Source organism: Histomonas meleagridis, assembly GCF_020186115.1.
Source record: "Histomonas meleagridis strain 2922-C6/04-10x chromosome Unknown contig_20, whole genome shotgun sequence".
Classification (NCBI taxonomy): Eukaryota; Parabasalia; order Tritrichomonadida; family Dientamoebidae; genus Histomonas; species Histomonas meleagridis.
The window spans coordinates 753777-767945 of record NW_027150805.1 but is presented as its reverse complement, the minus strand read 5'-3'; the positions used below and the strand labels follow the sequence as shown (position 1 = coordinate 767945).

At 28.8% G+C, this 14169-nt stretch overlaps 2 protein-coding genes across 2 annotated transcripts; one reads left to right on the top strand and one right to left on the bottom strand.

Moving 5' to 3' along the window:
- Positions 1–1346: 1346 nt before the first annotated feature.
- On the bottom strand, positions 1347–2531 carry GO595_002818 (uncharacterized protein; the record flags this gene model as incomplete). Its single annotated transcript, XM_067915770.1, has 1 exon — positions 1347–2531. One exon carries the CDS (start codon positions 2529–2531, stop codon positions 1347–1349), a length of 1185 nt encoding a protein of 394 aa, XP_067776619.1.
- A 7552-nt stretch (positions 2532–10083) lies between these two features.
- GO595_002817 (uncharacterized protein) lies at positions 10084–10407 on the top strand (the record flags this gene model as incomplete). Its single annotated transcript, XM_067915769.1, has 1 exon — positions 10084–10407. One exon carries the CDS (start codon positions 10084–10086, stop codon positions 10405–10407), a length of 324 nt encoding a protein of 107 aa, XP_067776618.1.
- Between the last annotated feature and the right edge of the window lie 3762 nt (positions 10408–14169).

Here is a 14169-nt window from a genome sequence, read left to right as displayed (position 1 = left end):
CCTTACAAATTGAGCCTGCAAAATTGGTGAAACGAGAAAGCATTTTAAATAAGCCACCAGAAATAAAGACAACCGATTCATTCAGAATGAATATCCAATCCTTCATAAACTACGCGGAATCACACCAGTTCAAAATTTATCCAATATCTGCAATATGTGAAAAATTTAATTTCCAAAGAAGAAGATTTTATGATTTGATTAATGTTCTTGAAGCTGTTGGCTGCTGCAAAAAGCCTAGCGTCGATTGCATAAACTGGCTAGGGATTTCTAACATCAAAAAGACCTTCGCCGACCTAAAAGAGTTGGTAGAAAAGAATGTAAATCTATTTCCTGACGAAAAATGCATCTCAATATCTTCATTAACTGTTTCCTTTGTAATGCTTTTTTATGCAAACAAAACAGATACAATGGATGTTAAGAAAATGGGGACTTTTCTTTCAAGAAATAATGGGAGATACAAGACAACTGTTTGCAAGCTTTATCAAATTGCTTATATTCTTGAGTCAATTGGCGTAGTTCACAAGAGCTATGTAATACCTGGTGAAATATCCATGGTTAAAGAATATTATGAATTAGCAAAGCCAAAACCACACTCATTAGATCCTTGTGAGTTTATTTCAATCGATACATTATTAAATCGACCTCGGAATTTTGAAGTATTCTCCAATGCCTAATGAGATTTCGGACTTGGTGGTTGGCTTAATCCTTCCAATATTAAATAAAAATACATTTTAAGTTATTCACATTGCTTTTTAAGACCGAATTATGCATAAAATACCTTAAAAACGACAAAACCATGGAATCAATTAGGCGGTTTTTTGACGTTTGACTTCAAATAACGAAAAGTGAAATCATTTTTTTGACTAAAAAGTTTGGCATTTAAAACTGATTTAAATGGTTGTAAATTCACCTTTTCAATGATAAGATTTCGATACTCTCAATCTAAAACGATGATACCGCAAATAAACGCTCAATTTTTCAGATGATTCAATTCTGCACAAAATATTGTTTACAGTGACAGAAAATTCTGAGCCTAAAAGCTCCTAGAAGCTTCTCAAAGTCAGTTTTTGAAACGAATTCGCAATGATGAAAAATTATTCTTATTTATTATAAATCTCCCTAAATAATGCAAAATGAAAGGGGCTTCTTATATTTATTATGAAATGCTCTTCAAAAAATATCAATAAATGTCAATTTATTTTTCATCAATATATATTCAGTAAATATTTATAATAAATTGATACCAATTACATTCTTCTTGGCTCCACTTCGAATAAAACAAATATTTTTTTAGAAAAAATTTATAAATATAACTTTTATTCAGAAAACATTCTATTAATTATGTTCTATTGAAAGAAATCATCAAAAGAAAACTGTTCAGTGATTGTTGATTTGGTTAAACATAATTGTGATTTGTCATCAATTAATGGACCCAACATTTCCAAAGTTATACCACTCGGCAAAACTATTTTTGGTTCGATCCTTTCTGCAATAAGCCTTAAAAAAGGGTTATTTCCACTAAAATTTTTGATGCCTGAATTTAATTCATCAACTGTCCTAATTAAGTACATTGTCCATTCGAATGCGTCATCACCAATTTCAACCTGAAACAGTTTCTTCATTACATTAATTTTTTGCATTAAACAACATATCATTTCAGAATCTATTGGCATTACATTTTGGATGACAACATTAAATAACATAGAGTCAATTGTTCGACATGTTTCAGTGATTATTGATTGCTTAATAGTTAATGGTATTTTCATATTTGTTGCTACTGTTAAAAAATGATTTGTTTCTTCTTTAACAGAATCGATTAAAAGTTCATCAATATATGTAAATGAATACATATTAACTGATGGTGCTATAATAGACGCTAAATTTTGTACTAAAAAGAACATAATTTTGTTTACAATGATTTCGAGTTGGTGAAGTGACGCGACGTAAACGGTCGTTTTCGTAACGGCTTCTTTGCCGATCCTTTGGCTGAAGTTTATGATCGTGATAAGGAGTGTAAATAACTCTTCGATAGTATGTGACTTGGACATAGTAGAAATGAGGGAATGAATAAGTGGAAAGATAATTTGTTCAAATTGTGATTCACTTAAATCAAAATTTTGAAATATGCCAAAATCAAGAAATGGCTGAAACAAATCTTGGGAAAAATCATTGCCTATGGATGATGGATGAGAGATAAGACGAAATACAGTTATGCTAAATTTAATTTGAAATTGGGATAAGGCAATAGACTCAGCACACTTCCGTTGGGTTTCAATAATGGAAGAAGCGGTTGCACTTGAGTTGGATGGAGTGATTTTCTTTGATAATTGACTCGAATTTGTTTTGAGATTTCCTTGCTTTGAGGCTTCAGAACTTGGTTTTTCGCTTTGATGCTTCTTATGTTTGGGTGTTTCTGTCTCTTTAAGTGCTTTTTCTTTGGATTTCTTAGATTGTTTATAGGGTACCTCATTTATATCTTCATCCAAAAATTTTTTAGAGTTTTCTTCTTGTGAGTCATGGCTTTTAGGCATTTTAATTTCTGTCTCAAGGACAATGTTTTCTGTTGAATGAGGCACTTTTGATTTAATTATTTTTTTGCGATTTTTTTGAATAATTTTCTGGAACTTTTTGGTGTTATAAAGTTCCAAAAAGTCTTCAGGAGGAGTTTCTTGATCAAAAAAAGTTTGCGGGAAAATGGATATTCGGTAAAAAATTGTTACCGAATTTTGATCCTCAATTTCTTCATCTCTTTGTCGTTCTTTATAATTTTCTTCATGCTTTATATTTTTTATTTCAAATCGCCAATTTCCCAAATTCTCTTTTAAGTTTTTCTTTTTATCCTGAGTTTTCAAATCAATATCTATATATTGAAGTGATGATTTTTTATCTGATGTAAAAGGAATACAAAATTCTTCTTGAAATTCAATAACATTTTCCTGAAATTTTTTTGCTTTTGTTTGAGAAGAAAAATTGATTCCTTTATTTGTTGTGATTGAAAGATAAACAGGTGTATCAATGGGATTTTGGAATTCGATCTTTTCTACCCGAAAAAAACAGAATTCTTTGTTCCCCATATGAATTTCACATGACATTTCACTCTGTTTGATTTCTTTGATGTGATAACAAGCTTTGATGTTTCTCATCATCAAATGGAAATTTCGCCTTCTTTTGCAGCAAGCAGTGGTGTTGGCAGATTCCAATTTAGTGGGCTAAAGCGTCAACAATCAATGAATCGTCCAATATCTATTGCTAAACAATCAACATCTAATGATAATGTTTCGTTAGATGTTGTAATGAAGCAAAAAAATTCAGAACTATGTAAACTAAAAGAGCATTTCTTAAGTGCACGTGAAAGATATCAACAAGAACAAAAAGAATTCACAACAAAATATATTGATCTTCAAAGACAACTAAGAAATGAGCAAAGAAAAGTAGAAGAACTAGAAATGGAACTTGCTACGTTGACAAAGAGTAATCGTACTAAAAGTATAGTAAAAAATGAAAAATCATCTGTGCAAGTAATTGAACAAATTTGGGAAATGATGCAAACCTACCGTGACAGAATTCATATAAAAGCAGAAAATGAAACAGATGCACAAGAAAATGAAAATACTATTTTTAAATCTTTTTCTGATTTCAACGTTGATTCTACACCAAGCTTTGATTACCGAAGAAAAAAACATTAAACTGCTTATTCCTTGTTATTTCTTTTTTGCAATTATTTCTTTATAAATTATTTTATCTAATTGTAATTTAATTTGTCTGAAAATTTATTAATTGCAAGTGATAATGTTGAAATAATACATATAAGTATATACGAAAGCATATTTTAATTGATAAAAAGAGATTAATTATGAATTAATTTATTCCAAACTTTGAAAAATTCTTAATCATTACAAGTAAAATTTGAAGTTTTGTTTGTGTATATGAAAGTGAACAGAAGATTATACACAAAATGTGAGAAATATAAATTTTATTCTAAAAAATTGGGTTTCATATTTAAAAATGAACACTATGTCACACTTTAGAGATACTTTATTCATATTTTATTTCGTTTTCTTTCGCCCAATATAAAATTTTTTGTTTATCATTTGGTGGCGCACTTCCGATTGAACATTTCACAGCCCATTTTGAAAGTATTTCGAAACTTCCATTGTTGAGGATTCTTATCTTTTCCATTTCTTTCTTCAATACTTCGCTTATAAGTTTTTCAGCTGTTTTTCCACTTTTCCAATAATCATTTGCAATTTTGGTCATTACAGATATAAACATATCACATGTTTCTGCCATAAGCATGTCACAGTAATCGATTAATTTGCCTAATTTCATTTGTAAATGAAAGAATTCTGAAGCTAAAAATAATTCATTATGAAGAACAGATATTTTTGAAATTTTTGGATTTGATGTCAAAGCAAGTAGTTGGTTATGGCATTCAAGTAAGAATTGTCGAGCAATATGTAGTTGAAGAAGATTTGATTCACTTTGTTCAAAAGCAGTTCCAACTGTTTTTAAAGCCATTGAAAATTGTTGAGTCTGTTCGAGTCCGTAAGCAGGCAAATGAAAGTTTACAAGACCAAAAAACAATTGGAAAAGATCAGGATCAAATTCTTCAGGTTTATATTTATACTCAACTTTTATTGGCTCAACTTTGTTTTTTGTTTTCATTGACCTGGGTATAGGAAAGTTTTTTATTTTTTCATTAATTTCATGATTCTCTTCTGTTTCTTCTCCTTGGTCCATCCTGAAAAAACGAACTTGCTTCAAAAACTGATAAATAAACACAACTTTTTCAATAGTCTAGAATTTGCCAGATACGTGTCAGCGCTGTCAAAAATATTATGACAAAATGTCATAAGATTAATACAATTTTTCAAAGGAATTCACAATTGTTAACAATTGGCTGATTTCATCTCACAAATTTTTTCGTAAAACAATGTTGAGTGCAAATCGAAATCGCCATGTCGAAATGAAGTCATTTACTGTTGTTGGAAGAGGGATTGGAAATGGAATCGATAAAGGAATGATTAATTCGACAGGTCAAATCGTTTCAATGCAAAAAGCAAATGGACATGTAACAGAAGGAAATCTTCTTAACACATTCAATGCTCTTAATAATCTTTCTCAATCAAAGCTGTTGGCCTTTGTCAGGATTCAAGTCATCATTCAGTTCTTATTACGCCATTTTACGAAAATAAATTAAATGGTAATACACTTTCTTCGTTATCACTTGTTCAAAAAATTATAATTGCAATTGGTGTAGCTTCTGGGATGAAATATTTACATTTAAATAATTATGCACATTGCAATCTCATTATGGAAAATATTTATTTGGATTCCAATAAATGGCCAATCATAACAGGAACAACATTTACGCATTTAACCAACCAAAGAAATTCAACAAAAATGAAAAAAAACGATATTAAATCATTTGGGCGAATTTTGTTTCATTTATTTTCAGGTCATGCATATGCAGGTACAATTCCCCAAAATCTTGTTTTTAGAGACTTAATAGATATATGTATTAATTATAGATCAAACATAACATTCGAAACAGTTTACCAAATGATTAATCAAAGTTATGATGATATTGTTGTAAATCAAGAGACCATTAATTGTTATAAACAACAATTGAAATGTTCATCAATATTGCCTAAAACTTATTTTAATATCCCATATCAATTAATCAATGAACAAAATACAAATCCTGATAGTGGATCACAAATACCTATAAAAATAAATGAGCTTCAAGAAATGTATAATCAAGTTGGAGATGTACCAATTATTTTAATTATGCTTATCGGATTATATCAAACAGGTAAATCAACATATTTACAAGCACTTACAGGTAATATGGGATTTCCAAGCGGAAATGGAATACATACGACAACGAAAGGTTTATTAGCAGATGGAATTTACCGAGTTTCTGATTTCATAAATAGAATTCCAGTTCAATTTCAAGATATTCGAAACTTTTGTATTCAAGCAGCAAATAGTAATCAAAATACTTGTGTAATATTATTTGATGCACAAGGAACTGGGGATGAAAGATCGATCGATGCAAGAGCAAGATACCTTGATCGCATTCATGCAATATTCTCATCAATTTCAACAATTTGTATTACTGTTTCAAAAATCCAAGATATCGGAGAAAGCATTAAACCTGTTTTAACAATAATTCGAAGAGCACAACTTTCATCTTCATCATTGACAAAAGTTATATTTCTTGTACGAGATTATAATAACATGAGGGATTTAAGTGGGGATTATTCATTAAGTAAATATAATTCAATACTTGAAGATTTGAAACGAGATTGGATGAACGAACATTCACTTGCATCAGAACATTATTTCAATGAATTTATTCAATTTTTACCAATTGGAGATGCAATAAATCATCCAGTGACATTTTATATTACAGTTTATTATTCATTATACCATATCTTAAAATCTATCAGTTATGACAAATTATGTCATCCAAAGGATCAGATTCAATCTTTAGCACTTTTATCTGTGGGGTTATTTGAAAATTTTTTTGTAGATTTTGGAAATGAAATCAAATCGCATGATAACAACATATTACCACGTAATGCAAGTGAAGTGGCAAAACATTGTTCTACATGTTGTGCTAATCTTAACACATTGATAAACAATAAATTAAAAGAAGCTAACCAAGAAAACATTAGCCAAATTTTTTCAGAATTGTCTTTAACGATTGGTATTGTTATTTGTGTTGTTTTACCTTATGTCATTGGTGAAGATGACATCTCTGCGAACGATTATCAACAATATTTTCATGAAATATTGAAGGATGCATTTTCAATTTTAAAAAGGAACAAATTTGCTCGTCAGTACGTAATTGATTGTATTAGAAATGCTGATGAAAATATATCAAATATTCAAGACATTGGAACATCTATTGTTGGTTTAATTGGAGAAACTGGGGAAAATGTTGCGATTGGAGGTATAAAATCAATTTCCTATATATATTCACTAACATTCCTGGAAGGTTTAGATGTATTAGCTCAACATGGTGTATATGTATCATCAATTGAAAAATTAATAGAACTTGGAAAAGTTACTCATGAGGTAGTTACTTTTTTAGGTTCAAAGATTTTTCATTTAATTACTCCTTATTTACCAGCATTAACTACTGTTGGAAAATTAGTTCTTGGAGGAACTGGTGTTTTAGCTTTATTGGGAGTTGCAGGCTTAAGTGTAAATTATGTGTACAAACATTATGTTTCAAATCGAGATGTTAAAGTTGATATCGATACCTCATTATACACCAACTTATGGGAATATAATTTAATAACAAAATCTGAAAGTACATTCTTTAAATCATCATTCTTTGGATTTTTTGGTGGCTTAAAGAAATTAGGATATCCCTTATTGGTATATTATGAACAACCACATCAAAATTCAAAATTACTTTTCCAAGCATTAACTGGAATTGAATTTAAATCAAATAACAATGAAACAGAAAATCATTTCTTTGATGGAATCCAAATATCAAATTTAATGGAGAGATTGTTTAGACGTGGTAGTGATAAACCAAAAGATCTCATTGAAGGTCAGCAATTAACATTACGTCCCCGAAACCAAAATAATTTAAATGTGCTAATGTTATCACAAAAAATGTATCATGTAATTCTAGTAAATAAATTGGGATTCAAGAAAGAAAAGCAAAGAATTTGTAATTATTTCAAGAGAAGGTTTTTTTCAAATGCCACATTTTTGCCTGTGCATTCGACTGATTTTCAGATGGCTGATATGGGTCCAAGAGGTACAATTTCATTAAAGTATGTAGGAAGATACATATTTAAAGATCCAAGAATGAATATATCAAATGAAGAAGCAAATAAAATAATGGAGTATGCAAATCAAAATCCTTATCATTGAGGATGATGACCTTTAATAGGAAAAAAGAAAAAGAAAAATAAAAAATAAATGGTCCCAAAAATTTTTTCTATTTATTAAAAATTGGAGTGCAGCAGCTTGAAACGGATCATCAAAATAAAATTTGCAAAAACTGTATGCGTGGATTACTTTTTGTCTTATTTTTATTGATACCAACCCATTTCAATAATTAATTAGTGCGTCGTCTTGCAATGGGGAATGTGTTAGCTCTATTGGCTGGTCCTGGGAAAGTGTCTGCTGTTCAAAGCTAGATAATTGACTTACTAAATTATATTCTTTAAATTAATTTGGTAAAAATCCATTTGTAAATTTAATATTATCCTTATTAAATTCCGAACTACAAAATTTCGATGCAATGCATAAATTATTTTTAATCTTAATCAAACAAATAAATTTTGATATTAAAATTTCATTATTTCATGTTAAATAAAACAAAAATTCAATTAACAAATAAATATTTTATTACATTAAATGAAATTCATTTTATAATGATCATGAACCAAATTCTTTCTTTTCTTTATTGGCGTTGTGTATCCATTATAACACTTTGGCTTATATCCGCCATCCACATAATTACAATAAATTTTAAACAACAAAATTCCATTAATATTTTCCTCAATATATGCTCTTTTAATTGATTCATCTTCGATATGTCCTTTTCTATCTTGATGAAATGCAATTATATCAAAGGGATAAACCGAATGTTTTGTATTACATAACAAATTTGAAGATACGCAAAGTCCAATATCTTCACCACCAGCGAAAGTATAATGTTTAAGCCTACAACTCAACTTGGCATGAAAAGGACGATAAACATAAGGTGAGGTCACATGGTCAAAATCTTTGCAGTTAATTTTGCCGTCATAACCGCACAAATTTATATTCAAAATAAAATATTCGTTACCGATAATAACGTCATCGTTTTTGGACTTTTTGATGACTTCATAATGTGTGTTTGTGCTATTAGAATACATATCATCATCATATCGAATAACAAAATCAACAGGAAAAATAGATGTGATATGATTAGGAAAATAAAATAATGGACTCCAATTATAACACCATATTTGATATACTTTTCGTCGTAATATGTTTTGAATTGTTGTTAAGTCATAATGAATTCGATTTTCACATTGAACAATACAATAAAATTCGGGTTGAACACTTTGTAATTGGAATTTTTTACTAAAATTATAAATATAATCGCGTTTAAATTGTGGTAAAAGTATTGCAAAGGTGTCATTGTATGTTTCGTTATGTGGTGGACATCTTTGGGAACGAATTGGTTGATATGTTGAATCAACATAATTATAATTAATGTTCGGTTTGATTCCTTGAAATGGTGCATATATGGTTTGAATTTCATCTGGATGCATATTGGAGTATAAAGATAATGCTAGAAGTGGTGGAATTGATTGTGAACTTGAATTTGTGTAAAAAAGAAGTTCGTTTACAACAGAAGTTTGAATAATAGCTAAGCCGCATCCGACTTTTTCGTTATGATACATTGTTTGGCAACCAAATGCAATTTGTGTATCATTTTTTTGCATTTTGTATAATGTATTGTTAATCCATTCATCAGAAGGAAATTCACTTATAGTGGATCCATTGATATAAAGAATATATTGAGGGAGAGTATATGCGTAAGTTGCTGCTATAAGTGGAATATATCCACGATCTGGATAATTAGATAAAATTACTCTTTCAAGAAATGTCATTTCGGGGACATGCGTATCGCGGATGTAAACATAATTTGGAGTGTTAGAAAAATGATATTCAGATTCATGTTTTAAATATGAAGAAATATTTGGTATGTCATATACTATTGTTAAATTAACTGAACATAAATCATGTGCATGCAGATAACACTGAACTTCAGTGTTGTGATATGATAATGTTGCTAAAAAATGGATTAAGATTCCAAAAATGATTGGGAAAAAAAGTATCCGCTGGGTTTTGTGATTAACACTTTTATTTTGTATTTGGGTAAAAAGATAGGTTGGTTGGTTTGCGTCTATCTTTCTGTTTTTAGGAAATTGTTGCTTCGAAGCAAAATACGTTTATAAGAATTTGAAAAGTGCTTTTGTTTAAACGTTCAAATTTTTTTTTGAAATGTGATATGACATTGATACCAAAGTAATGGCAGACTCAGATATTGATGCCGCAATGGCTGAATTGGATAAAGAACTTGCTGGAATTTCAGATGACTCAGATGACGGTAATTACGGTGAACAAGAAATTCATAAAAATGATAATCATCAATATAATGATTCATACGATATTGTTGAAACCACTGAAATCAAGAAAGTGGTTAGGTTAGATGAAGAAGAATCAAAACAAAAGCGTATCGCTGAAATTGAAGAAAAAGCCAAACTTGTTGATCAAACTTTAAACGAATTAGAAAATCCACCTAATGATGAAGGTGTTGATGACTTTGATATAGATTCATTTAACCTTGAATGGAAGTATAGTACCCCATCAATTCAATAATGTAATATGTTTAAATATTGGGAATAAAAGTTTAAAGATCTTTTTAATAGGCATCAGCAATAAATGAATTTTCTTTCATTCTATTTAACATTGGTTTAATTTCGATTTTTTTTTTCAGATAAAAATGATGACGTCACTTTTTACTTTACATAAAAACGTTTTTTGGTGCCAAGAGAAAAGCTAACAAAAACATGAGACAAAAGCAACGCTCAAAACCAAATCACAAATCAAAAGACATGAGTGAAGAGGAAGCGTTTGAAACTGTTGACGATTTTTTGAAAAAACCTGTCGATAGTCGTAGTGATAATAATTTAAATCTTGAACAAAAACATAATTTTCTTACCTTAGGCATTCAGCCAAGTGACAAGCCTTACAATTGGAATGCAACAATTAAGAAAATATCATATCAAACACTACATCAAAATAAAAATTCAAAAAGAACAAAAAGTCTTCCAGCAATTGCGGAACGAGAAGCAAAAGCAGATGATGAAGCTCTTAAAAAAACAACTATAGAGGGAGTGCATGATTCAAGATTTTCAACACCAAAAATCATTTATCCTCTAAGGAAAAATGAAATACCATACATCCGCAAAGCATCTGTTCTACAATCACTTCCCAAATCTATGAAACCAACTAAACGTTATCGGCGATGAGCGAATGCATTCTTTCAAACTTATTATCCATCTATAGTTTCTGCTGCATATTTTCACTATCTGTTATATATAAATATTTTGTATTTTTTTAATTATTTTATTGTTTCCTCTCAGAAGATATTAAATTCTCGAATTTCGATCACATTTATGATCTCTCACTTTTTATCTAAGTTATTTTAATTAACTTTTTTTGATATGGATAAGTTTCTTTTTGAATGACCTATTAAATGGCTATGATTGATTGAAAAAAAAATTTATGAATAAAAAATTTGATAATAATTTTCACAAATTTGATATTGAAAAAAAAATCAAGTTAAACATATACATCATAATTTCCCTCAAGTTGATTTGTCAAATGGTTCTTCATATCTTTTTTTTCTTCTGACATGTAATGCAAAAAAATAGATTGTGTTTTTCGGTATTTTTGAATCAACACAATTCTTTTTAATCATATTCAATATAAGATAAAATGAATGATGTGTTTGTTCTTTATGGAAAATAATAACGATATATATAATCATTTCATTTTTACCATTCGTTCAGAAAAACGATAGAAATTTCGTTGAACAAAAAGTACTCAAATTTTCACACTGTGCGAACGGTTACCACTGAAAATATTTGTGTTAAACTTTTTTCAAAATTTTCGAATATTCAATGGCAGATAGAATTGCCATGTGAAGTGATTAAAATTTAAAAAATTTTAATGTCTTTTGATTGGAAAAATGGCGAAATAAACTCTATTCAATCAAATCCAAAAAGCTATGTATGGTGCCTTGCAACACGTAAGCAATGGGCTGAATTGCTTCAGCTAGTTTATGATTCTAAATATCTCACTTATGTGAATTCAATTCTTAAAAAAGGATTTGTTCGTAAGCAAATATTTAAAAATATAAGGTATAATGACGTTATCAAAATTTTAGATGATACAATTGATTCTGTTCGATCGACAATATTCAAGATCCTTATTCGACAATTTGATTCTCTTGAAATATCAGAAAAAGTTGGTGTGGAAATTCTTAGTAATATTAAAGATCATCTTTGGGCATATAAATTCCTTCCTGAATTATTTTCATTACAATCAGATAAAGATATTATTTCAGCATTTTCAGCTCGTCTATGTGAACCACTTAAAGACGAGATGAGCCTTAGAATCTGGAAAGAGTATATTAATCCTGATCATCATTATTCGAAAATCAGTCCTGAGCGAAAATCCATAATTTTCATTGACAAGCGCTTTTTTGTTTCCCATAAGGTACTTCAACATCGGTCATCTTTTGGGAAATGTCTTATCAATGTTGTAATTGAAATTTTAAACTTATATTCAACAAAATCACCAAAACATTATAAGTCGAAAATACTTTATCCCATGTTTCATTGCCTCAAAGAATTCAAGCAAGTATGGATCAAACAAAAAGATTTATGTCAATCATTATCAAAAGCGATTCACCAATTTCCTGCGTATAAATCCAAAAGACTTCATATTTCCGACATATTTTATAAGAAACCGAGTGCTCTTACAAACATTTTTTATCCACTTGATTTTTATCTAAATTGCAAACTCATTGACATGAAATTTATTTATGAAGAACTTATACCAAATTCATTTGAATATGAACTTGAACACAAAGAACATGAGCGAAAACATCTTACAAATGTAATCAAACAACTTTTTGCGCCTAATTATAATTCTCATTCCATTGATTTCATAAATACACTTCGTTCACTTAGTATTGATGAACCACAACATCCACTTTCCAAATATTGGAACATTTTTATGGAGAAAACACCTGATGTTATCTATGAAGAAATCATTGAACATAATAATTATGAACCATTTGAGAACTTAATATCTATTTTTAACATGGAATTTGTTCTAAAATCATTAACTAATCGAATTGTACCTACTTATGATGAAGCGATAAATATTATCACTATAATTATCGAAAGGATATTTAATAATAAAGAAAACATTATTAAAATATCACCAAATAAATACACTGAATATTTAACCAGAATCACCAAAATTTTAATAAATGGAAAATCATGGGAAGTAAATTCTCTTTATGATGACATTCGAAATTTCCCATTTTATTATTTGCCAATTAATTTAAGAGATAAATTAATCAATGAATTAATGGCTGATCCACTTGGAGAGAAAACATTAAATTCACAATTAGCTAAACAACCTACGATTGTTCCATTATCACTTTCATTATTAATTGATGATCTTGAAACACTTACAAACTCAATTGAGACTAAAAAGAAAAATGACCAATGTGATAAATATGGATTTCAACAAAATGTTACTGTTAAATATCCACCATTAATAAAAAATGTTAATAAGAATGGTGAAATAACTAAAGAAACAGTCCATTTATTCGAACGATATCTTTTCCAAGTAATGAAAACCAAAAATTCGAATTTATTTGAAAGAGTTCATTCTGTTTATCAATCATTTGTTAATAAGATTCTGATTAAAGCGTATGAAACAAATGATAAATATTTAATGGAAAGATCAATAGAATGTCATCATCGACTTTGTATATTTTGTTTAAATCAAAACACAAAAAGTAGTTCTTATTTAATGGAAATATTTCATGATAATGTTTTAAGTCCACTTTCAGTATATATTGGAATGAAAGTTTATGATAATTATTCTGATATATTATATAATAAAATCATTTCGAAGTGTCCAATTTATCAAGAAAATTCAATGCCTTATGGAAGATTACTTACACATTCAATCGAATGGTCATATAATGATAAATTACCAGATATAAGTAATGTTTATTCATCAATTACGAAAATTCTTTTAGAACAATTATATAATAATGTTCCGACCAATTTTGATATGAGTTTTAGTTCAATTCCTCAACCAAAATATCCAATTATTTCTAATAATGAATTAATGAAATTAAGAATCGAAATAATGAATGGAATTTCTACGTTAATATTACCGAAGAAATATCGAGATATGATATTATCAAGAAATGTATATAATGATCGAAGTCTGAATTTTATAGGTGGATTAGATATAAAATATTATTTACTTGCAAGTAAATATCAAAAAGAAAACAAAAATTCAACTGATATTGCTTATGAACCAATT